Below are 23,082 nucleotides of genomic sequence, written 5' to 3'. Positions count from 1 at the left end.
ACACCGAACGATAAGTAACGGCTATATTTCTCTGTTATTTTTTTTCGCCGTAGCATTCCCAAAGTAATTTATCTGGACACATCAAGGTACCACTGCATTCATAACTCTTATTTAAATAATTACTTTTGTTCAATGTGGGCTTTTTTTAAAAGCAGATAAATGAAAGCACTTAACAAATTTACCAACAGCCCTTACAAGCAAATATCCTCAAAAAATATTTGAAATGATCTGACTGTTCCAATACTTTTGGAGGAGTGTCTATATTCTGTGAGCATTTCATGGCAATGCTTGTAATAATCTATATTTTGATCTAACTTGATTAGATTCTACGTCCATCTGTGCATGAGACTGACTTTCTAATTAAGAGCACTAAACCGGATGAGTAATCACTGCGAGAAAGGGCACGGCAAAAAAAAAAAAAAGCCTCATAAAAAGACCGAGCAATGCTTTCCGCAAACCAGCTGTGAGAATGGCCCAGGCTAAGTTTATGATTTGTGATTCATTTGATTAAGTTATGCAGCCTTTGTGTTACACTTATTGAACTTTGCTCAGTGCATCTGGATTCATTCTATGAATATAAATACAGTACACCCTTGCTGCCATTATGACTTCCCCGCCCGACCATGCAGAGTTAATGTGTCAATTTAATTACAATCTCTCCAACAATATGCATTGGCAAGAAAAGGCTGTGATGATTAGGAATTATTAGCAACAAATGAACAAGCATACGTACGTACATACATATAGCACGTTGTTATGGCAACAGCTGTTGTGAAAGCGTAATAAAAATAAATATGTATTGCATTATGTTGTGAAGAAGCGAGGGAAGGATTCTTTTGTGCAGTCTTTTTTTCCATTGTGAAAATGATCAAAAACAGTAAAATGCAGAGAATTGACAGAATATTATGGCCTTTCTGTAAGTATCGAATTGCTGAAAATGTCACAATAGCATTTTACAGAATGTCTGAGTAGTTATGACAACAAGACCCTGGCAGAAGAAATATCTTAGGTTACTGTTATTCCATTATGTCTCACCCCATATTTGCTTTCTCCAAATAAAGTCATGTGACGTCCAGATTGCTATGACAGCTCCGTTTTCTGGCAATAGTCGATCAATATTGAGTTGCCTCGTTGGAGTCACACGACACAGTAACTCGTTTGCTGTGTAAATGTTCACATTGCCTTTTACCTTTCAGCAGTGTATGACCAAAGGGAAAGAATAAATTCAACATCATTTGACTTTATCCATAAATGTTTGAAGTCAACAAGCCTGGTTGGCTTCAAATATTTGTTCTACAGTCGGCTTGCGTGCAAGCCCTACAGCACAAAGTGTTTTTCTTCTGGTTTTTTTGGGTGGACACTTTTTTAGTGACACACGAGCAAATCTGATAAAAGAAGCAAATTCTATAACAACACCAAGGCATTTATAGAAATGAAATAATGTAGCTGTCATTCCAGGGGAGGAGTGTCGCCTCTTCTATAGCTGCCATCAGCATCTTAGGAATTTAGGTTTTGTAGGTAGTGTCTTCATTTTTTGTGCAACTGATTTCTTGCTCCAAAATTACATAGCGGAGTTTTGAAACTGAACATATCACATTCATATAACATATAACACATTCTAGAATTCCAATTATGAAGAGTTGGATGAATTCATGCATGAAGCTGCAGAGTTCGGTACCTCCAAATTTATCAGCAGGACGGCCTCTGGAATGTACTTTTACATTGTAGACGACGAAGATTTGACACCCAATTTTTTTGCGCTAAGATGTGAACGCTCCTCATTCTTTTCTGTATTCAAAGTAATGGTTTGAAATTGCTGAGTCGGCATCCATGACAAACGATCTGATGGCAGGATAAATAAGCAGCCTCTTTGGAACACATGAGAGGAGCTCGGCTTCCATGATATAAAGCTCCTGCATTCAGCATTTTTCTTTCATCTTGACTTTATTTCACTGCTAGACTGCAATGAGCAAAAAGCCACTCAACAGCCTGCTTTGTATTATTATTGCTAAAATCTAGGTGGTTAGCATTATTTTATCTCATTTACAGCTTGTTAGCTCATAAAAAAATATAAGGGGCAGAAAAGTAATTATGGGACCCCAATCCTCCACAAAAGCACGCATCTATCATAGGCCATGCCATGACACATGTTGACCAAACTATTCTAGAAAGTAAAGACGAAGGCAACTAGGAAGTGTTGTAGAAGCCCAAGGCATTCCATGTCCCTTACGGATGTAAATAGTTTGTCAACACATTATGCTTGAAACTCATTACGACAAATTATAAAGTGTGCGGAGTACTCAAAATTATCAACACATTATACCACACGCGTAACCGTATTTCCAACAACATACACTAAAAAAATACAATTCCCTCCCCAAGCAAGATGTCTGGTGTAGTACCGAGACTAACCTGTGAGAGGCAGCATGGTCCCAAACGGCATCCAACCACAGCCTTTGTTTTATGAACTCTTGGCCTCAAAAGTGAGTACATCCCTAAGTGAAAATGTCCAGATGGATTCTGGTGACAATCTGTGAAGCTGCACAAGTGTCCTTTCTTTAGTATTTTCCCATAAAAAGACAATGTAAGCTTGTAACGACATATCATAGCCCTCTCGGTAGCCATATATTTGTACAGTTTAAATTACACTCATGGCATTTATTATAGCCCTATTTTAATCAACGTGCAGGCTTCCGGCACAAAAACATGTCATCAGACAACACTGGACTAAAACGTCTTGAGCAAAAATAACATCCAAAAAAGAAAGTGAGAATGTGAGGCTTATTTGCTGATGACTGGGGGGAAGGAAAGGACTTTGTGAGATGACTATTTCTGAGCTGTGCCTTTAAATAGTTCTTGCCCAGACATGTTTGACAATACAAATTCTGTCGGCCAAGTATAAATCTTTGGTTAGTCAGAAATGTCTTGTTCAAGTCAAAATACCAACGTGTTTGCGACTTCTATAGATGCAATGATGTACACTTCCTAGGAATGAGAGTGAGCCAAAAGGCACGTGGGTGGGGTGTTGGCATCTCATTTGGAACATCGGGACATTGCGGGGGTAACAGCGCTAGCTTCATTTAAGTACTGTGAGCACACAAACACAAGGAAGGAAAAAGCTTTCCAGACACCAGTGCGTGGCCTGAATCCAAAAGTTCGATCAATATTTTGGTCTTTCCAGAACTGGAGGACATGCTATAAAATCTGTGAATAAATGACACCCTCCCAAAAAGGTGTTTGAAATTGCTTATCGATGCCAAAAGATGGCAGTAAAGCATTTCAAACGAAGAGGATCATAAAACATCAACTTAATGCACTTCACACATGGGCAAAATAATATAAGCTACTAGCACTTTGCAAAGAAGGCAAATGATCATAAAGCATCACCTTCTGGCATCTAGCGTGTACACTCTTATGAACTAATATTACACAAACAGTATGTAGGTAAATTATTCCATGCAAACAAAACACCTGTATTTGAGGCCCAATGCTAGCTTAAATGACATGCTAGAATGACTGGGGACGCACTGACGTCACCAAATCGGTAAAATTTGTCCGACACCTAAACATGTCACAAAAAAGGTTGGGGAACGCTTCTCTAGAGTAGCTTATTCATTATTTAATTTGAACTATTTTAATTAAAATCCCATATCAGCAGTCTTCACACATAAAAACACTCAATAAAGCTCACTGCTACGAAGTCCCGTTGTCGGAATCAAACCTTTTAACTCCGGAGTTGGCCTTCCTTTACTGATGACCTCCGGCTTCGACCGAAAATCCAGAGTTAAAAATCGTTTGGACATGTAGTCCTCCATTGTAAAACGAAATGTAAAAACGAAAAAAAAAAAAAAAAAAAAACGACGAATGTAAAACGAAATAAATGGACGACCGCTCCTCAGTTGTTCTCTGTAAATTTGAACCGGAGATCACTTATTCTACAGGTGGGTGCATTAAGCATCCCGAGATCACTAGCGCCCCCTGCCATAAGGCTGGAGAACGTTTGTTCTTTGCTTCCGTTGGGTCTCTTTTCTCTGTATAATAAAAACAATTGAATTTTTTTTCCCCTTTTCCTTTTCCCTTGCCTCCTCTGACCGCACGTCCCTGCTTTGCCCTGACAACAAAAAATACAGCAAACATACACAACCTGCAGTCATTAATGGAAAAAGCCTCATGCTGAACTATGTAACGTTTTATGGCCTATTTCCCCTTAAAAACAAAATAATTGAGTAAATAGGCCGTATTTAAAATGTTGGTGCCTGAATTGTCCTTCAATTGTGGAATGACTGGTTTATATTTTTATAAATGTAATAATGTAACGGGAGCAACATTGTCTGAGAGCTATGGTACTCAATTACCAACAATTTGTTTAACATCAAATGTAAAATGAGTGCTTTACTGTAGTTCAAAAAAATGATTGAAACAGTTTAATGAAGGCCTTTCCTAGGGCGCCATCTGCTGCTTGGAATGGGTAATGCTAACAATTGCCAAAGATGCTATTTGATGTCTGGGTGAGGGCGTGTTTCTCTCTCTCTCTCTCTCTCCCTCTCTCTCTCTCTGGATCTAGTATATCTAAATCTCCAATCCTAGAATATCACCTTTTCTTCTTTCATCACAGCAACTACTCACAAAAAAAATAAAAGATAAAAATAATGTGTAACATAATTTTTATTTTATTTCGAACAAAATGTTAATAAATACATTTTTTTTCTCACATCCCCAAAAGATCATGACTCGAGGGACGAATTTTTTATAAATAATTTCATTTCATCAAGTCTTTCGTAGAAAAGAAAGGAAAATAGCAAACTAAAGCATCTCTAGTATGACAATATGATAACATTATCATTTTTTTGTATTGGAACCCTTTTCATAATTCAAGTGTTGTTTTTTTGAACGTTTTTTTTCACGACCTCTTCATCACTTCTTTTTAAACATCCAACTTAGTCCTACTCATCAAGTCACACCACTGCAGTAGACAACAGAAAAATGCGGCAATAACAATCTCCAAAAGCAGACAAAAACTGAGGAGGCTAACAGAAATCACAGTGAGATTCAAACAGAGGGTTCGAGAAGGGCAGGATGTAAGTCTGCAGAGGGCAATGGGAAGCCATTTTGCAGCGACATATTTACAACAGAAAGCATCTTCTGCATAGATGCACGCAACATGAACTGTTTAAAAATCAGAGGAACGAATACATCCGCTGCTGTCTTCCGGGGAAGGTTCTTAGAGATGGGCAAGGAGGGTCAGACACGGGTGGTAGTCCGAAGGTCGGGAAGTAAAAGTCTATGAATGGCTTTGAAAATCAACAGGCACAAATGGACATTTAATGAGGACCGAAGCCGGGCTGGGGTCAGATGGTTCGTGGTTGCATCTAAAAAATCAACAGGAAGGAAACAAAATGGCAACAAGAGAAATAGCAAGACGATTTTAAATGGAATTTCTTTGAGAAAGGGAGAGAAAGAGAGAGAGAGACAGAGAGAGAGAGACTTTTGGTGGACATCTATCCAAAGTAAGGTGCAAATGTAATAAACAACAGTTAAAGGCCCATTTGGATTGCGGGCCAAGTGTGGTGATGACCAACCAGATCCAGCAGATGGCGCTGTAGTTACAGGACTGGGATAGGACAGTTAGGCCGTGTGCCTTTTTCTTTTCAGACAGACCAGATTAGGTTGTTCTTTCTCAGAAATTTCAAATTACCTGGCTCTAGCTTTACTTTTTAAATTTGCTCTATTCGTTTCAGTGTCACCATTCGTTTACCAAAAGGAAAATAAGAAGATTCGTTTACCACCACAACCATTGTTGGGATTGGCACATCGTGGTTGGATCAGGTCTTTACCAGCCTAATCAGGCTGCACTTCTCACTTTATAGGATGCTAACTGATGATGTCATAACTTTAAACTCAGTCACCATTGTGAACTTTACACAGCAGATGGCCACAAGTCAAAATAATTCACACACGAGTGGGATGGATCAGCCCTTGAATTCTCCTCACTTTCCTCACATGCCAATGCGAATGGAGCCCTTTGCTTGTCTGGGTCATCAGGTTATTAAGGGTGGCATGAATGTTGCAATACACACAACTTTCTTTGATTCATTTTTAAATGAATATAATATTGCCCCATTGCCAGTGCTGGCCTGACTTGGGGTGTAACAGCATAGAGGCACTCAAGATGCGGGGTTTCAATTATCAACATGCGTGTCGAAGAACAAAAAGTGTCTGGAGGTAACGTATGTCTTCTACATATCAAGTTCAATAAAAACATCAATAGCGTTAGCAAGAAGATGCTATTGTTTGATTTTCTGAATCTTACATATTTTTGTCAACTAAATTGCCTTAAAATATGAGCTCAATCCATTAAGCGACCATACCTTTAATGCCGTAATCTGTTTCAGTCCCCCCCGCCCCCAAAAAAATAACACCAAAAATTTGTCATGTTTTTTAATAAGGAAACTTGGGCTCTACGAATTTTTACTTTATAAAACATATACTGTTGTGATAACCTAATAAAATAGAATGTAAAGAATAAACAATTTGAGCATCACTCTTAGTTCTTTGCAGTTCCTTCTGGTGTGTGGCCACTAGCTGGCAGTATAATAATCATGCAGACAGAATTTCACTCCACTTACTGTGACTCTACTATGTTACTATTCATGTTTCACAGATGATAACAAATGTATGCCAGTGAATATTGTAATATTGTCTGGCTACTTGTGTTGTGACACCGTTTGTGTTCAAACAGCCATTCCTTAAATCGTTAACCAATTACCATAAAGATGGTATTGGGCAGCCATTCTACAGCATATCTTATTATGCATTAAGATAGACTTGAAGGTGAAGTGAAATGATCGTTTTAAATGTAGAAAATGTATAATTCTATATTTCTTTTACGTTTATCATCTATGGTTTCCATAATATCGAAAACATTTTTATTGGCACGTCAAAGAAAAAAAGCGAGCGAACGATAGCTTATATCTGGAAAAAAATTGTCACTTGCATTATGAGGCACAGCTGTATTTTTGGATTTGTTGAAATATAACATTGTAATTTGTGTTTTAGAGTGTTTTTAAGAAATGGTACAAAAAATGTTGAATATACTAAACGCATTTAGATGACTAGAAATGTTGCGGTTTTGTGGCTAAACGCATTCAGATTAAATTTATGTTGAAGGAAATAATCTGGGCTGTGACATAGTATATTTTGTGATTAGTCTTAAGGTGAAACTACAAAGGTGGAAAAAGAACACCGTGCGCAGTCGTGTTTTGAAGTAGAATGAGATGAGTACATTTAATTGATTCCAAAATTCTAAACCTACACAAGAATATGAGTTGGTTTTGTGTGTGTTGTAGAAATAGGTCAACTTTGTGCACGCAGAAGTTGATAAATGAGGCCCCCTGGGGTTTTGGTTTCAATAACTTTCCTGTTTTCATCTTCCCACTCGCCCCCCCACTTGTTTTATTCCTACAGCGTCAGAGACAACAACGTCCATGAGCCAACTGTCAATTTAGTGCCACCACTGCCGCCATCATGAGGTAAATTTAACACCACCTGGCGCGCACTGCTTGGCGCCGTTACTTTTAGTTTCAGTGCACTTGAGGCCTAAACTGTTGAGGCATGTAGCATCAGAGGGAGGGAGGGAGGGAGGGAGGGGGAGCATTAACAAAATCTCTAGGAGCTGAATTTTGAAAGACCAAAATGAGTGACGGGTGACTTACTACAAGGTTGTAAGGAAGAGGAAGGACGGGAAATAGTGTGGAGGAGTCAAAAGAAGGATCAAAAATTCAAACGACAAGCAGGGGCGACCACCTTGTCGCTAACCATTCGGACGAGCAATCCAGACACAGAAACCGGGGAAAACATAACGAAACTTAAAGAAAGGAGAGGTGGAGGCACGAGATGCTCCTGAACATATGGCTGGAATAGAAACAATGAGCAGGTTTTAAGTGGCAAGAGGTCACTTCTTTAAAAGGGCGGTGCAGTCCACTCCAAGCCCTCCTCGCATCGTGTACTGGGTGTTTTTTTTCTTTTTCCAGAGGCAATCCCAGACGCATTTGCAAAAGCGACAAACCTTAAGCCTGGACCAATCCCGATGTTCAATCCTCGTTGGATGTGCTCTTCTCCGGTGAGAAGGTGACAACGGGGCTCGCCAACGTGGAGTTATGGGAGGCCGATATGATGATGACAGTGTGCAGGAGGACGAGCGCCAGCAGGCAGATCTTCAGCCGCCCGCTGTACAGTCTCGGGGTGGCGGCGGAGGTGACCGAGGCTCCCTTGCGCCGGCAGGCGGAGCCAGTCCTTTTTAGCGTCTCGCCCGAGGGGCCGTCCGTGTTGGAGTCCCATCGGACGTCGCAGCAATCCTGCTTGCTCTCTGATGGATGCTCTGTGAAGAGTCCTGAAATTGGCAGACAAAATCAAAACACATCTTTTCAATAATCGTTTAAACAGGGCAGAGGATTATTGAGCTCGATCGGAGAGAAGGGGTCAGACCGATTTTCTGACATTGATGTTTAAAGCTTTCAATTGAATTTTAGCATCTTCCAATCGACCAATTTAGAGAAGAATTTTCCACTCGCCTGTCTGCTCTTGTTGCCGGACAAGAACGCTGTGTGGAGTAGCAAAATGTCTGCCCAAAATGTCACAGTGGTCATACTAGGGCTACTTGTGAGTAAATTGAGATGAGCTCAACATGATTTCAGTAGAAATACCATTTGTGAAATTTTGCTAATGTAAAACGGGTGCTTTGGCTCAGTGAAAGACGGCAATAGACAGACAAAGTGGACAATAACCCGTGCAGATGAAGCTGGGGCTGCCGCCATGGATCAAGTCGTCGTTGTCCGGCAGGATGTACGGACAGCTCTGTTGGACCTCCAGGCAGTACTGGTGGCACGATACCTTTCTTTGACACGACAGCTGCGCGGTGGGGAAGTACTGAGCACACAGCCAGGGCTTGTACGCCGACTGTAAGGGACAGAGAAGAATTTATGATTAGAGGGGGGGAATAACATGTTGGTCTAAGATACAATCTTTGGCTGACAAAAAAAAAAAAAATCCCCTTTTTGCAGTCCAACAGTTTGCAATCTTCTTGGGAGACTTTCTGCAAGAATTTGGGAGTATGCTGTGCCCATTAATGATGTTGGAAACTGAGAGATCTAGCTCACCATCTCTGTGCTCCCTAAATGTGTTTGATGGGACTTCAGTCTTGTCCCACAGCGAAACTCATTCCAATCACTTTACAGAATTAGAGCTGAGCGATTATGGGGAGAAAATAATAATCACAATTGTTTGGATTGATATTGAGAAATCACAATTATTAAATTAATAATATCAACATTTAGCACTTATTCACTTGTCAAAACTCAACTTTACAATAACAAAAATATAACCTGAAAAGGAACAATGTAAAATATATATATAAAATAATAGAAAAAAAATTAATGCAAAAAAATGAATAAGAAAAAAAAAAATTAAATACTGGTTGCTCCTAAAAGCTCAGCTGAGTGGGTCGGGAAACCTTCAAAATAAAGTTATGACTAGGCCCTCTAAGCAAGGTAAGAGAAAAGAGTTTAATTTTTCCAGAGGAAAAAAAAAATCTGCGTGTATTTAGAGGTCAAAAAATATTTTAAGCTTTATTATGTTTTTTTACTTTGCTTAATTGGTAATCAGTATTTTATTTCTGCCAAAAATCGGCATTGACATTAACCTGAAAAATCAAAATAATATCGATCAGACCCTACTTTGTGTAAAAGGTTTGAGGACAACTTCTATAGGGATTTACTCGCTCTGCAGAACGTAGAAGACAAATGGAAGCAAACCTTAAAATCATTTGCGCCTAACACCCATGCTGCTTGGCTTTAATAGCAGCATTGAATTGCAAAAGAGAGAAAATGGATCATGACAGAGTTTGGACTACGCCTAAACATGCCTCTGAAGATACAGTAGCAGCATAATTCCTGATGGTGAGATGTAAGATAAGTCTAGGGATGCCATGGCTACCGAAATAGAACCAAAACAAAAAACAGAAAATGTGGGTCCTCCCGAAAATGTATGCCAGCAGTTTCCAAGGTAACGTCAGTCTCTGCTTTCCAAGGGACCTCGATAGGTGCTGCCCCACTCACTGCTGGTTTTCTGCTTATGTGCACAAGTGCAACGGTGCAAGCGTGCGTGTGCATCTGTGCGCGCAGCGTGAAAAGGGAAGCAAATTGAGTTAGTCAGGAAGCAGGCCTGCAGTCTGATTTGATCAGCCTAATGTGTGATCATTGTGAATGGGGACCCGGCACTCAGAAATCCTCTGTCACCTTGCAGCTTGGTGGGCCGCCAGCTATATATCAAGACATTGAACCGGTTCGGACAGTATTCAAGCACAGATGCTCTTTTATGAACATTTCGGACATGGGTGGTTCACAGAAAGCGGGGTCCCACTTGATTTGTGCTGTATTTTGTGTGTGAATGTATTTTGAGAGGTGAAATTAGCCGTCGCGGCCATTCTTGGAACACACTTTCTGAGAACCACCCACATACCAACGCTTCCATGTTAGTTAGAAATGTATTTGCAATACTTCCGCACATCCAAACTTTGATGTCTGCACTGACACATCAAACTGTCAGTGTAACGAAGAGAATGAAGAAAGGGGCTTGTTCTGCTTGGGCTGAAAATGACAGCCGAGGCATGCTCTCTTATAGAGCCGCATTCCCAATCTTTGAGCATCAGTGGCTTTAAAAGCAAGAAGCGAAAAATGATGCAAACTTTCTTGGACAATATCTTCAGACCAGAGCAAAATCCTCCCTGGATGCTGAAGTGACCCACGCTGAAGAAACCTTGATGAAGAGCATGAAGTTGACCATGTCTGGCTATAGCATTGACTACGTTTTCATGTATTCAATTGTTGGGAGTATTCAGGTTTTTAAAGTAAAGAAATGTACACAAAACCCCAAATGTGCAAATACCCCCAAATTAAAGACTTTTCCCCGCTAATGCTCCATTTTCCAAATCTAGAGGACTACTGTACTGCACTTTGTCCCAATGTATGTTGTTGAAAATATGTGGCTCAACAACCAAGTTTCGCAACCACAACATAATGTATGTTTTTCCCTTTTCAAACCGTTTAACTAAACCAATCAACAACAAACTCAACAATCAACAAAAGTCAATCTAAATCATAATTTTAACCTCTCACCGTCTCCATTTTGTACGTCTTGTGAAAATATATGCCCGTGTTGTTGGATAGTCCATAATCATCCCAAAACACACATACAGCGCTATTCCACAGGAAGTGGCCTAATTAATGGCGCCTCAATTTTATTGACAAGCTTCCAAGAATTTCCAGAAACCCGAAGCTGTTTACTAGAAGTGACCCACTGAGTGCTGATGAAACCTCAGCTGTGACTCACATTTAATGGGGATTGGTAGAGATGCAGTTCTGGGTAGATTTTGGTTATTTATGGAGACTTGGTGGCTTGCTTGTAATTTTTGGTTAGTGTTGCACTTGTTTTTTTTTTTTCCTGTGTCACTGTATTGCTCATGTCTCTTTTTCTTCCGGAGTAGTCTCGTGGTCACCACGGTTTGAGTCATAAGTCAAGCTTTGTGGGTGTCTCTACAAATTTAGGCGGCGCAGTGACGTGCAAGCACTGGACCATCAACGCACACATAAGAGATGATTGTTAAAAAAAATATGACGAGGGAAGTTCACACAACACATTAGGAAAGGGGTCATTTAATTTAAACAGTAAATATGTTCATCTTACTGCAGATAGAGTGACATCAGGCTTCAGTTGCAGTGCAGGAGCTCATAATGTTCAAGTCTGATGTCCCTTTAAAAAAAAAAAAAACGGGCTCACTCATTACTGAGTGTATAAATGACCACTACATACCGGTCGGTGACCATGAAAGCTATTTATCCCTCTTGTGAATTTTGACCGTGAATAAAAGACCCTCACAGATTGATGGTGGTATTTATGAGCTAGCCTCCGATTGATTCCCACAAAACTTAAACCCTTATCCTCCTGCATCAGCACCAGTTATCAACATGCAAAAAACTGTTTAAAGGTGAATTCAACATGTTATATGACTATTTGGTTGGCACTTAATTCTATTTATAGATTGTGTTTTTGTTTCAGACCCTACACCAAAAATAAATTGATTATTAAAATGACGTATCATACAGTTACTAATGATTATTCAGTACTTTCCTAAATATGCACTCAAGTTAAATAAGTCTTGTATGACGCATATCGATGAACTCATTTCTATTGGCTTCGCAATTTCCATTCATTAATTCATTCATTCATCATCCTCCTCCTCACAAGGGTCAGAATAATAATAATACTACAATATAATTTTGTGGATGGATGGATACATTTGAAAACAAAATAATGATAAAAATAATAATAATAATGTTTTGAGACTGACAGTCTAACACTCCATTTTATGGATTTAAAAAGTGAAATGGTACGTAGCATAAAACGTGGTACGGACTCACACGACGGTGCCGTTAGAGTCGGATACAGAAGCATTGCGCAGTGTTCACCTGCCCTTAGACATCTGCACGCTTTTTGTGAACTTGAAGGAAAGACGCCTTGAAGGAGCTCAGGGATAGTCAAAAGCTTCAGTACTCGCATTCATTGATTTGTGAGATTGAGAATCGTATTGAAGGAAAACCTGCATCGTGCCGTTTTGTACTGCAAAAGGGACTGCACGGATAATAAACGCAAAGGTGTGATGAGATGATGACATGGCACGTACTTCCAGGTTCTGTCAACGGTTGGCTCAAAAAAGCGTCTGCACAAATACTGCATTATTCAAAATGAAGGCCGGGTTGGCAACCAAATGTGTTTGGGTTTGGTTTTTAGAGGCGAGCAGATGGCTTGGTGGGGTTTGTGACATGTATGTGCAGCTTCCCTGTCGGTGTTTGGGTGAATAGAGCCCATCTGGGATTGGCTGGGGCTTCTGTGAATGGAGACTGCATCGCCATTCACGAAAACCGACAGCTCCTCTGTTATTCAGCTCTTCACTCCTGCTGACAAAATATATTTAGAATGGGAACACACCTACAATAATCAGTATGGCTTACATGGCAAGTTAACCTCAGAAGTACAATTTGGTCCAGACATTAACTTTTGCTGCACCCTTATTTTGGGCAGTAGATATGTGTTAAGTTGGACCCCCTCAAACCTTTTTTAAACTGTGGCTAGCGATTACATCAAGCCAGTTGAGAGGCTTTTTAGTGTGTCTGGCTAGAATGAGCAAACAAGAGCCTCACGCCACATTAGGCCGCCAAACCGCCTCTTGACTTCAACGACTCATTCTCCACGTGGAGTGGCGCAGAACACCTGGCGACTGGTTGATCATTCAAAAAGGGGAACAAGGTTGTCTGACTGTCTTGACTGATTGTGACGGCTAACGTTGGCAAACATCAGTTATCACTTTCACAACCAATTGAATATCAGAGTCATGTGATACGTGTGGCGCCACTCTTTGTGTTCGAATATCCATTGCTTACACGGTTATCAGTGTGGAAATGGTTAGCGTGTTTACTTTGTCATCAACTTTCACAGTTTGAAATCAATTCTTTGAAAAATCGCTCACTATCTGCCAAAGTACTACTTTATTGCTAAGTGAGTCGCAGTTGCTACCACCATGCGGCTCTTGATAAGTTTGCACGTCAAAGCAAAAAACGTCCTGAAGAACAATTAATAGTTCATGTCACTTGTATCTCAAAGCACTGTACAGGCCCTTCAATTTGCTGGCGACCAGTCCAAGGTGGACCTTGCCTCTTGGCCAAAGTCAGCTCCAGCTTGCCTGAGACCCTGGTGAGGGTAAACAGCATAGCAAATGTGTGTGTTTGATGATTTTTCAACTGGTAATGTAAAAAAGAAAAAGTGAAAAGGACAAATGATACACGGATTGGAGGTGTCCTGTAGTAGGGCCTCCGTGTGCACATTAGCATGGGACTGCCAGACAGCTACATGAATGAACATGAGGCCAGTCCATCTCCTTGAATCTGTCATCCGTCGCCATGGGGACGGCAGGAGGGGGAGGACCACAAAGCTGGCGTCTATCCGGGTCCAAATCAACAGATGGCCACCGCATCACCCTCGCCATCAGCCAAAAACCAGAAAGCCACCCCCTTTCCCCTCCGCCCCCCCCCCCCCCCCCCCCCCAACCCCTCCCGCCCGCACCGGCCTACCTTGCACTGCTCCATGCACGTCCGTACTGAATACTCAGACGGGTCGTATTTCCAACTGAGGAGCTCAAAGTCTTCGTACTTCTCCTGGGCGTGCTGGTCGTAGCGCTGGTACGCCTGCACACATAAGCTGCATCGGGTCGTGTCGCCGTCGTCAAACACTTCCAGGCTGCAGTTCAAATTGTCCGGACTCATCGAGCCGCTGAGCAAATCCAGCAGCGAGTAGGAGTTACAAAAGGAGAGGTACAAATCGCTCATATTTACAACCGACGTGCCCTCTTGACTGAAGAGGCCCCTGCACAATTGGTCGGCGTCGGCGAAAGTCAAGCAGGTGTTGGACAAAGTGTCCGCGTGGCAAGTTTCCAGCCGCCACAAATCTTTGCTCGAGTTTCCTACAAAAATAGCGAGAGGGTTTTCTCGGAGGCTGCTGTGTGCTGAATGGGTCTGGGGAGAGAGGAGGCGGGACGATCGGAACTTGTCCCGGGTCCTGGCCAGTTTGGCCTCGGCGCAGAACCACAGGTGATCAGAGAGGAGGATGGTGAGAAACAAGAGGGATGCCAAGGACAGTCGCCATCTCTGTGCCCTCTCGGAGTCGGTGAATGGCTTTTGGTTCTCGCGCGGGGGTTCTAGCCAGATTTGGAAGCCGTCGTCGTCATCTTGCTGCCAACACGTCCCAGCACCCCTGGTCATATTTTGGGAACCTGCCGACTCCACCGTGGCGGCTCCTCTGCCGCAACAGTCATTGACGTGGGGTCCGCTTCGCGTTCCTCCCCCTTCAGGTGTCGACCGCTGGCTTGTCCCGGCTTGCCTTGGCCTCCACGGCTAATTCCCATCCAAGTGAGCGTGGGCCGGCTGGCAAATTAGACGCTGGCAAGCCCGGGCCGCATCCTCCATGGCTGACCGACCGGGGGGAAGCCGCTGCTGTCCTAGCCCCGCGCCGAGACGAGCCGAACGCCGCTCCGCTCCCCCTCTCCTCCTGCGTGGCCTCGCGAGCGCGTCTTCTCTTATCTGCACGCTCACCGACACCTCGGTCGCGCGACGCTGCGGCGGCTGTCCTCTCCCAACATGGTCTTGGCAAGGTGTCGGCGGATGGGCCCGCAACCTGTCACGGACCTCTTTGCTTTTTCAAGCCCTCACCCTCTTCATCCCGCTGCCTTCGTCAAGTCGCCGCCATATTGGCCAAGGAACTGTGCGTGTTCGCTAAAAGCTGATGGTAATAAGGCTCGCTATTTCCGATTTATTTCTACAAAATAAAAGCTACCTCTGTTCGAGGTCATTTAACGGTGACTATCAATTGCGTTATCAATTGCAGTGATGCAGGAGGGCCCCATATGTCAAACCTATTTTTGACACCTTAATTTATTCATTTTTATCTCATAAATATTACCTGCATCTTTGTTTTTTAAAAAAATGAAAAATCTTTGGCCAGTGTAATTAGTCATAGTCAATTTCACTGTATTGGTTAAACGCCATAACTGCAAGACATTCACTTTAATGTTAATGTAATTTCCAATACAATTGTGCCTTGAGATACGAGTGACCTGGCACCTGAATATTTCTTATATATGCAAGCAAGTAGCTCAGGCCATTAGGTGCCATGTTTACATTCTTGCCCCTGTCGTCATTGTATTTACATACGGACCGGAAGTTGACATTCCACTTACATAAAATGCGGAAGTGCTCCGTGAAACGAATATATATCAATTTATTTTGAAAAGCCACTCTCCCCCTTATCCGGTCACGACGCTCCTCACACTTGCATATTTGATAATCCATCTCCAGCCCTGACGTTATGCCGCGCACCGCAGTCGCAGCATCCTCTCCTCCGCTTGAGGTGAGTCAAGTCCAAGAGCGTCAGACAGAATTTCCACTGAAATGTGAAGATTGCGATTTCAAAGTTGCAATAACACAGTCAATATTTAAAGTCATAAAATGAGTGTCCTCGCCAAGAAAATAATAGTATTTGACGAAAGCTTTTATTGATTTATTTTGTTAGAGAGTTTTACCCTCAATGGACAACCACTAAACGTTGATGATGATGATGATGATGATGATGATAAATTATTGAAATTACAAGGCTGCATTTTTTGATAGAAAAAATGTTGGTAAACGTTTTTTCAGGTGTTTGAAATATTTTTATTTGTTTATTTTTGGGCAATTCATTTATTGGTGACTTGTGTACTATATTTCCTTTTGGCTGTTTTTGGTACCCCGCTGCCCATGTGCCGACTTCCTTAGTGGCGTTAGTCTCAATGGATTTGCCGTCTTTCAGCTGCTTCTTCTCAGTTACTTTCAAAGAGCAGAAATTGGGCTTTAGGCTCAACAATATGCCGCACGCACTCACGCGCATGCGCGCGCGCACGCACACACGCACGATGCCCTGCAGGAGTAAATACTAGTTCAGTATCTCTAATTAAAGCCTGACAGTCATACTAAATTCTGCAATATCTGGAAATAGTCCAGTGTGGGAGAAACATTTCTGTGTTGTGCGTTGTAGCTGTAAGAAGCATTGAATTGAAAACTCCATTCTTATCACAATTGTTACTTTTCTCTTAGACTGCTAAACTGTTTAGGATGGAAGTGGACATTAACATTGCCTTTAATGTGACATCCTTGAAAATGAAACTGCGACATTTTGCAAACGTTCCTTGGTGTTCATGTATCAGGTCAGTTTCTACTTGATTTGATAAAATGTGATGTGCAACTGTCTGAGAATCACTAAACATGGAACAGTTCACACCATCATGACACTTTTTAGATCATAAATGCCAACTTATTCCAATTAAATAAGCCCCTTCTTATTTATTTATATATTTTTATAAAGGCCGGTTCGTGAAAATGTTGTCTGACATGTAACCGGTCCGTGGCGCAAAAAAGGTTGGGAACCGCGGCTCTAAAGTGTCTATGAGCATTTAGAAAAATGCTGTTTAAAAGGTAATGCAAGTTGATTTATTTTAATACAATCTCGTAATTTTCACTGCAGTGTTTTAATTTGTACTTTTTAGGGAGCGTGACTGACTCGCGTAATGGGAAACATAAGCTTTGGCATTCTTTTGAGCTCCACGTAATGTGATAAAACTCATTTTCACAGGACAGTGGACCGCATCAGCCTTCTCCATCAAGATTAACTAAATAAAATACTTTTTCACAGGGCTGGAGTGACATTACAGTCTGGGTTGGCTGACGTGACATTCAAGTTAAACGGCAACTTCACGGAGGATTGGGACTAGAAAATCAGAAAAAAAAAACAATCATCCATGGTACTTGTGTAGTAAAAACTAGCAGATGATGAAAGTGTGTTGTCCCTATATGACTCAAGCAAAGCCACAGGCAAGAGTGTTGCAGGAGCAACAATGTCGCTGCTGTCTCAGGAGAACGGGCAACCTCTTTACTATCTTGTGGAGCAAACAAAAGCTGAAGACTCCTTTTCTGGAGTGGTCATATGTGTTGATAAAATGAGGGGATGCTTTTTTTATGATACTAATTGAGTCCTCCAGGGCTGCCAGGTAACAGAACCTTTCAGATGACAGCATGTTTACTTCAGATGTCTCCTGCTTATTTGAAAACAGTGTTTAATGGCAATGTCTTTAGATTTGAGGCAAATTTCAACGTAAAAATCAATTTACCCTCTCCTACTGGCGAGCGTCCTTCAATGTTGCTGAACTTGCTGTGTTGTATTACCTGGATTCTTTTTTTATCCGTGTCTCCTTCGAGACTCAGTAGAAACCATCACTCACTCACTCCCAAAATATTATTTTACATCCAACAATGCCCAGGACACCACAGGTAGCACCCCAGAGGCTGGAGAAATGAAGGTTACGACAAAAATTAGTCCCATGACACGTTGATGACATTTTGGAAGACAGCAAACACAAGGTTGTCTGTGTTGTGGAGTGCTTTACCAGTTTCAACACGCCATACGTGGGATCTAGGAGAGTTGATGCTGAAAAAAAGAAAAATGTGGGGGGAAAATGTGAATAATAATAAGAACAATATTAATGCATCTATGTAATTTATTTTGTTCAAAACTTTCAATCGTAAACCTAGCCATTATGTGCATTGCAAAACAATCAATTTTACAGAACAAATTTAGTTTGTCCGTGTAATAGAAATGCACGAGAGCTACATGAATCTGGAGGGAGATAAGAAGAATCACAGTGGAAAAAAGATAATGTCGCAGACAGGCACGGTCCGAAATGAGTAATGCGAGATGAGCTATGACGAGTTGCATTGTGGGAAATATCGGACAGTACAGAACATTGGCAGAGATGTATATGCAATATTTTTTGGGGGGAATTTAGAATAATTTATTCAAACCTGGTAAAATTCAGTCAAACCAAATAGTTGTCATCGTTCATCAGATGCCCTGCTCCGATTGAGTCAGTCACCCAAGTGTCCTTGACGATTTTGAACTTCTTTCGAAAGCTGCGCCTCAATCTCTTCAAATCCTCAAGTCTGGTTTCTGCCGCAATAACAACGTGGGACACGCCTTCCTCCAACCTGTCCACCACTGTGCCTCCGTGGTAGCGAAACTCCATGGCCCTGATATCCAAACAACTTGCGGAAATGGCGGTTGCAGGGTCGTTGATGTCCGCGTAGTCATCCATGTAAACTGTGAAAGGTCGGAACATACTGGTGGGAAGATCACCCCAGCCGTATCGCTCCTCGACTTGGCAGACGTCGACGGCTGTTGAGCTTTCCATCCTTCCCGTGCGTTCAAACACCTCCCGCAGCTGCTGTTCGTCAGTGTCCTGGAAGTAGCTGTCGCCGTAGCGGTCGTAGCTCCTGGCAAAGTGTTCCTTGGTGGAGGGTGACATGTGGATCATGTGGCGTGGTTGCCAGGGAACAAATCCCTTCTGCTCCAGACATTCCAGCAGCCACGAGGCCCGCACCACATCGTGCTGGTTGGAGAGAATCAGGTTCTTCACGCGCATGTTCTCCAATCCGGCGATCACGCAGTAAGTATCTGGCCCTGGGTTCTGAACGACAATACCGCCACACCTGAAATAGATGCAACACACGATGTAAGTTGTTTTGCCCGTAATCCATGGCGGATGTACATGACGAGGCAATTTACCTGGCCACGCCTTTCTCCAACTCAGCCTTGGGGTGATCCTCCATGCCGTTCAGAATGCAGAACTCTACATCCTCGAACATGTCCGTCTCCTTGGTAACCCCAGAGAGATCCTGCTGCTTATACAGGTCACTGACCGCCTTCTTGGGTTTGGCAGGCAGCTTTGGTCTTTTTCTCTGTGGCTGACCGGCGGCGGCGATATCAAGGTGCCGCGAAAAAAGTTTCCCCGACGCCTTGCCACGGAACTGCTCCAGCTCGGCGAGGGTGATGCACTGGTGCCACTCCTTGTCGTCGCGGATCTTCTCGATCCTCGGGAAGCGCAGCGTGCAGTTGGTTTTATACATGTCGCTGACGACTATCTCGGCAGCTTTCACCTGGAGGATGACCGAGTTGCGAGGCTCGATGTAGACCTCGGGCTTCTCGGTGGCGCACAGGATGTTGGCCGGCGGGTCGTTTTTGCGATAAACCTTCCAGTGCTTGGCGAGCTTCAAGCCAAGGTCGTACAGCTCCTTCATAGTGTAGCCGGAGCCGATGCGGCAGAGCGAATGGAAAACCGAGGGTTTCTCGCCAGGCTTTGGCGCTTCTGCAACGGCACATAGAAAATGGGACATCATACCACCCCTTCTCCCTTTCCCCCAATAGCCGCCAACGATCAGAACATCCAGCTCATCCATCAAGCCGCCCACATATTCCGGCTTGATCTTCAGCCAGCCTTCTCCCCGCTTGTCTGGTTTGTAGAAGGATGACGGATCTTTCACCATGATGCCCTCTTCGCGTTGGTCAATGGCGTCATTGAGAGAATTCACCACGTCCTGCGTGCTTCGGGCCTCCATTTTCTGCACCAAGTGAATCCTGCCGGTAAGTGGAGTAAAAATCGTCTGCAGGATCTCGTAGCGCTTCTTCAGCGTTTCCTTGCCAAGCTTCTGGGAATTGACAAACAGCACGTCAAAGACGCAGAAGCAGGTCTGTAACTCTGAATCGTCCATCAGTCTCTTGATATCAAATTTGTTGCCTTTCTGCATAAAAGTCTTGGCGGTCGGGTTGTAAGCCATCATCTCCCCATCGAGAATGCAATTGACAACGTGCTTTTGAAATACGTTGTGGATGTGAGGTGTCAGGGAACCCTCCAAAGGAGATGCGCCAAACTGCTGTGTATATTCAAAGGCGTTCCGACTGAAGTACTTGTAAACGTCGCCATCCTTGTGGAGTTGTATTCGCTCGCCGTCTAGTTTGGTTTCAATGTAAAAAGGGCTGTTTCCCATCTTCTTCTCAACGTTGCCGATGTTAGCGACGGCGGCCAACATGGGTTTGAAGGCGGAGAAAAGTCCAATGGAAACATCACTCAAAGACACAGCGGGGTCGTGGAGCTGCTCACACACTTTGCTGAGGTCCGTGTTGACATTGTAGAGCTCAGCGGCATCCGGGTGGAAGACTTGGAGGACCGTTTCCTTGCTGATGCCAAGCTTCATATCCTTCAGAATCATCCTGATGAGCCATTTTTGCTCCAGCGCCGAGCTTTGCGTGATGAGGTGCAGCAGACTTTTTCTCACAAGGTCTTTCTTCTTGCTCGCATTGTTGATGGCGACGGAATCCAGAAAGTCATTGACTTCTTTGATGCTGAGCTGTCCTTGACTGGTGCAGCGTTTCTTGAGCACAAAGTACGCCATGCCGGCAAAGTCTCCAGACTCTCCTTGAGAAGAGCTCGGAGCGCGGTAGTTTAATAGCTTGTTGGCTTCAGGACCGTTTTTTGGGAGGCACAATACGTCAATGTAAAGTTTAGCCAGCATGTTTTCTTTGATGCCGTAGGCCATTCGCTCTCGCTCAAATGAGGGAACAATGAGACGCATTGCCGGGTAGAAAGAGTCGGTTGTTTTGGGATCATCCTTATGCAGTGCACAATGAAATGTTCTCCATGACTCGATGAAATCCCCTAGGGTCTTAGACTTTTCTGGACGCAGTTTCAATCTCTGAATTTTTTCTAAAGTATTACACAGGTGAAGGAAGGGGACTTGAGCAGCAACAACAGAAGACTGGTCAGCTGCAGCGCTTTTGGACGTCTCCTCCATATTATCTGAAAACAAAAGACAACTTTTTAAAATCAGACGACATTCTGGAAAATAATGAAACTGGGTCTCATCGAGTCAAATGTAAAGAGAGAGAATTTTGTCTGAAAAAATGTGTTGCACTCAATTTGTTTTTCAAAGTATATTTTCTTCTCCCCATGTACAATATCTGTGTGTGTGTGTGTGTGTGTGCGTGTGTGTATATATATATATATATATATATATATATATATATATATATATATATATATTATCAGTTATATATTATTTATATATTTATATTAATAGCAACCAATAGCAAAGTTTTGAAGTTTTGGTTAAAACTATTGTTAGTGTGAGAGAAAGTATTTTGTTTACCTTGTTGATTGGACTTGTCCGGTTACCTTCCCCTCGTAAAAACGTAGGTTTTTATTTTGCTGGATCTTTTCAACTTGCATGAGCTGAAGCATAGCTACTCAATCATCTGATGTTTTAACATGTACTTAGTTATAGTTATCATTTTTGCATCCTCAGAGAGAGGGACAGGCCCTTTAGGATACTTCCTGGTTCATCTTTCTGGTGCTCGGCAGAAATGTTCCCCTCGAAACAAAAGCGGAACCAATGTGGTAATATAGATCCTGGAAAGTAAAAGATAAAGGTGCATCTCAAATAATAACAATCTTGTGGAACTTCAGTTGATCATTTTAAAAGCAATAGCAAATTATTTCAACAGAGCATACCGCAGTAGCGTGTGTATACAGTACTACAAACCGGCCAACAGGAGGCGACTACTGCTCGTCCAATGGAACGTGGGAAGCGCTGAGTTGCGAGAGTTGTTTACTTCGCTGATGCTGCCCCGGAGGATGCTGGGAAGTGCTTGTGCGCGCGAGTGTGCGTGGGACTGTCACATGGATCTATGACGTGCGCTTGCTGTGCTTTCCACTGTGCTTTCCACATGCACGTACCTCAGGGTGGGGGGCGAGGGGGGCACTTGCGTCCATTGAGCTGTGTGTATGCGTGCTTGTTGTATGCGTGCGTGTTGCTACGGTGCCGGGGTACTTCTGCAGCAAAGTGCCTCCTTCTCTCATGTTGGGCTGCAGCATGCATGGGATTTTAGTTACGTAAATCCTGTCCGACTGCAACCTGGTACAAGATAGTAAACAGATGACGTCACTGTCAAGGAGCAGCCCGGGGGGGTGCACGCTTGTTTACAGAGCTTTTTAGAATCATGATCCTCCAATCGTGGGCAAAAGTGTTGACAAAGAGAAAATACTTGGTTGATGTATTTTCATTCATTTCACATTATTTAACATGGACATCATAAAAATAATGGACCGAATATTGGACAACTTTGACCTCACTAACTGAATAGAAAATGCCAGACATGCATACCATTAGCATCAACACAATAGGAATGATACAGTAATACCAAAGTGCAGGACAGTGTATGTATACAATTGTTATTTAACGTATTATACCTTTAATTTTCCCCAATATCCCAAAGCTCCTTGCAACTTTAGATTGAATGTAATTTGTAGTTTCCAGCAATAATGATTCCTGAGAATTTATTAACCTTTAATAATTTATTAAATTATTTATTAACTAACCCTATTCTATAGTTGCCGGGTTTGCCCTATTTACAAAAATCATAAATTTAGTTTTTTTTTAAGATTCAAATATATTTTATTTTTATCAAATCACAATTTCAGTTTGGTTAACTCACTTGAAATTTAATTTTATTAGCTGCTGGAGATTCTCTGGAGCAAAAAAACATTTGTGTCATCTGTGA

At 42.5% G+C, this 23,082-nt stretch overlaps 2 protein-coding genes and 1 long non-coding RNA gene across 13 annotated transcripts in view; all 3 read right to left on the bottom strand.

The window, feature by feature from the left end:
* The window catches only part of LOC137840059 (uncharacterized), a 33,663-nt gene extending 29,820 nt beyond the window's left edge, over nt 1–3,843 (bottom strand). For 6 of the 7 annotated variants that reach the window (XR_011086448.1, XR_011086449.1, XR_011086453.1 and 3 more), the window contains exon 1: nt 3,722–3,843. This is a non-coding gene — a long non-coding RNA (uncharacterized lncRNA). The other variant, XR_011086450.1, reaches the window with a different exon arrangement.
* A 2,387-nt stretch (nt 3,844–6,230) lies between these two features.
* On the bottom strand, nt 6,231–15,385 carry nalf1a (NALCN channel auxiliary factor 1a). The gene is made up of 3 exons (XM_049753463.2): nt 14,181–15,385; nt 8,784–8,955; nt 6,231–8,389 (listed from the first exon to the last, which is right to left on the bottom strand). The coding sequence occupies exons 1-3, from the start codon at nt 14,865–14,867 to the stop codon at nt 8,091–8,093; spliced, it is 1,158 nt and encodes a 385-aa protein (XP_049609420.1). The 5' UTR covers nt 14,868–15,385; the 3' UTR covers nt 6,231–8,090.
* An 831-nt stretch (nt 15,386–16,216) lies between these two features.
* Nucleotides 16,217–22,069, bottom strand: lig4 (ligase IV, DNA, ATP-dependent). 5 transcript variants are annotated; one of them, XR_007488295.2, is made up of 6 exons: nt 21,672–22,069; nt 19,255–21,322; nt 18,495–19,178; nt 18,080–18,120; nt 17,859–17,978; nt 16,226–16,557 (listed from the first exon to the last, which is right to left on the bottom strand). XR_007488295.2 is itself a non-coding variant. In XM_049753451.2 (4 exons), exons 2-3 carry the CDS (start codon nt 21,315–21,317, stop codon nt 18,509–18,511), a joined length of 2,733 nt encoding a protein of 910 aa, XP_049609408.1. In that variant the 5' UTR covers nt 21,318–21,322; nt 21,672–22,069; the 3' UTR covers nt 16,217–18,120; nt 18,495–18,508. The 5 variants fall into 5 exon arrangements, 2 of the variants coding, with proteins under 2 accessions (XP_049609408.1, XP_049609405.1); XR_011086435.1 differs by having other exon boundaries at nt 16,227–16,466; XR_007488294.2 differs by having other exon boundaries at nt 16,217–17,978.
* Between the last annotated feature and the right edge of the window lie 1,013 nt (nt 22,070–23,082).

The sequence above is a fragment of the Syngnathus scovelli genome, chromosome 2 (assembly GCF_024217435.2).
Source record: "Syngnathus scovelli strain Florida chromosome 2, RoL_Ssco_1.2, whole genome shotgun sequence".
Classification (NCBI taxonomy): Eukaryota; Metazoa; Chordata; class Actinopteri; order Syngnathiformes; family Syngnathidae; genus Syngnathus; species Syngnathus scovelli.
The sequence above is the reverse complement of the archived record's forward strand: the minus strand, read 5'-3'. Positions and strand labels throughout refer to the sequence as shown.

Excerpts from the sequence above, each read along its gene's own strand:
- nalf1a (XM_049753463.2), bottom strand. The coding sequence starts at position 14,867 with ATGACCAGGGGTGCTGGGACGTGTTGGCAGCAAGATGACGACGACGGC. Across the intron at positions 8,956-14,180 it reads CGTGCATGGAGCAGTGCAAG|TCGGCGTACAAGCCCTGGCT; the intron begins GTAGGCCGGTGC and ends TGTCCCTTACAG. Across the intron at positions 8,390-8,783 it reads CCCCAGCTTCATCTGCACGG|GACTCTTCACAGAGCATCCA; the intron begins GTTATTGTCCAC and ends TGCCAATTTCAG.
- lig4 (XM_049753451.2), bottom strand. The coding sequence starts at position 21,317 with ATGGAGGAGACGTCCAAAAGCGCTGCAGCTGACCAGTCTTCTGTTGTT. Across the intron at positions 19,179-19,254 it reads TTGGAGAAAGGCGTGGCCAG|GTGTGGCGGTATTGTCGTTC; the intron begins GTAAATTGCCTC and ends CATCTATTTCAG.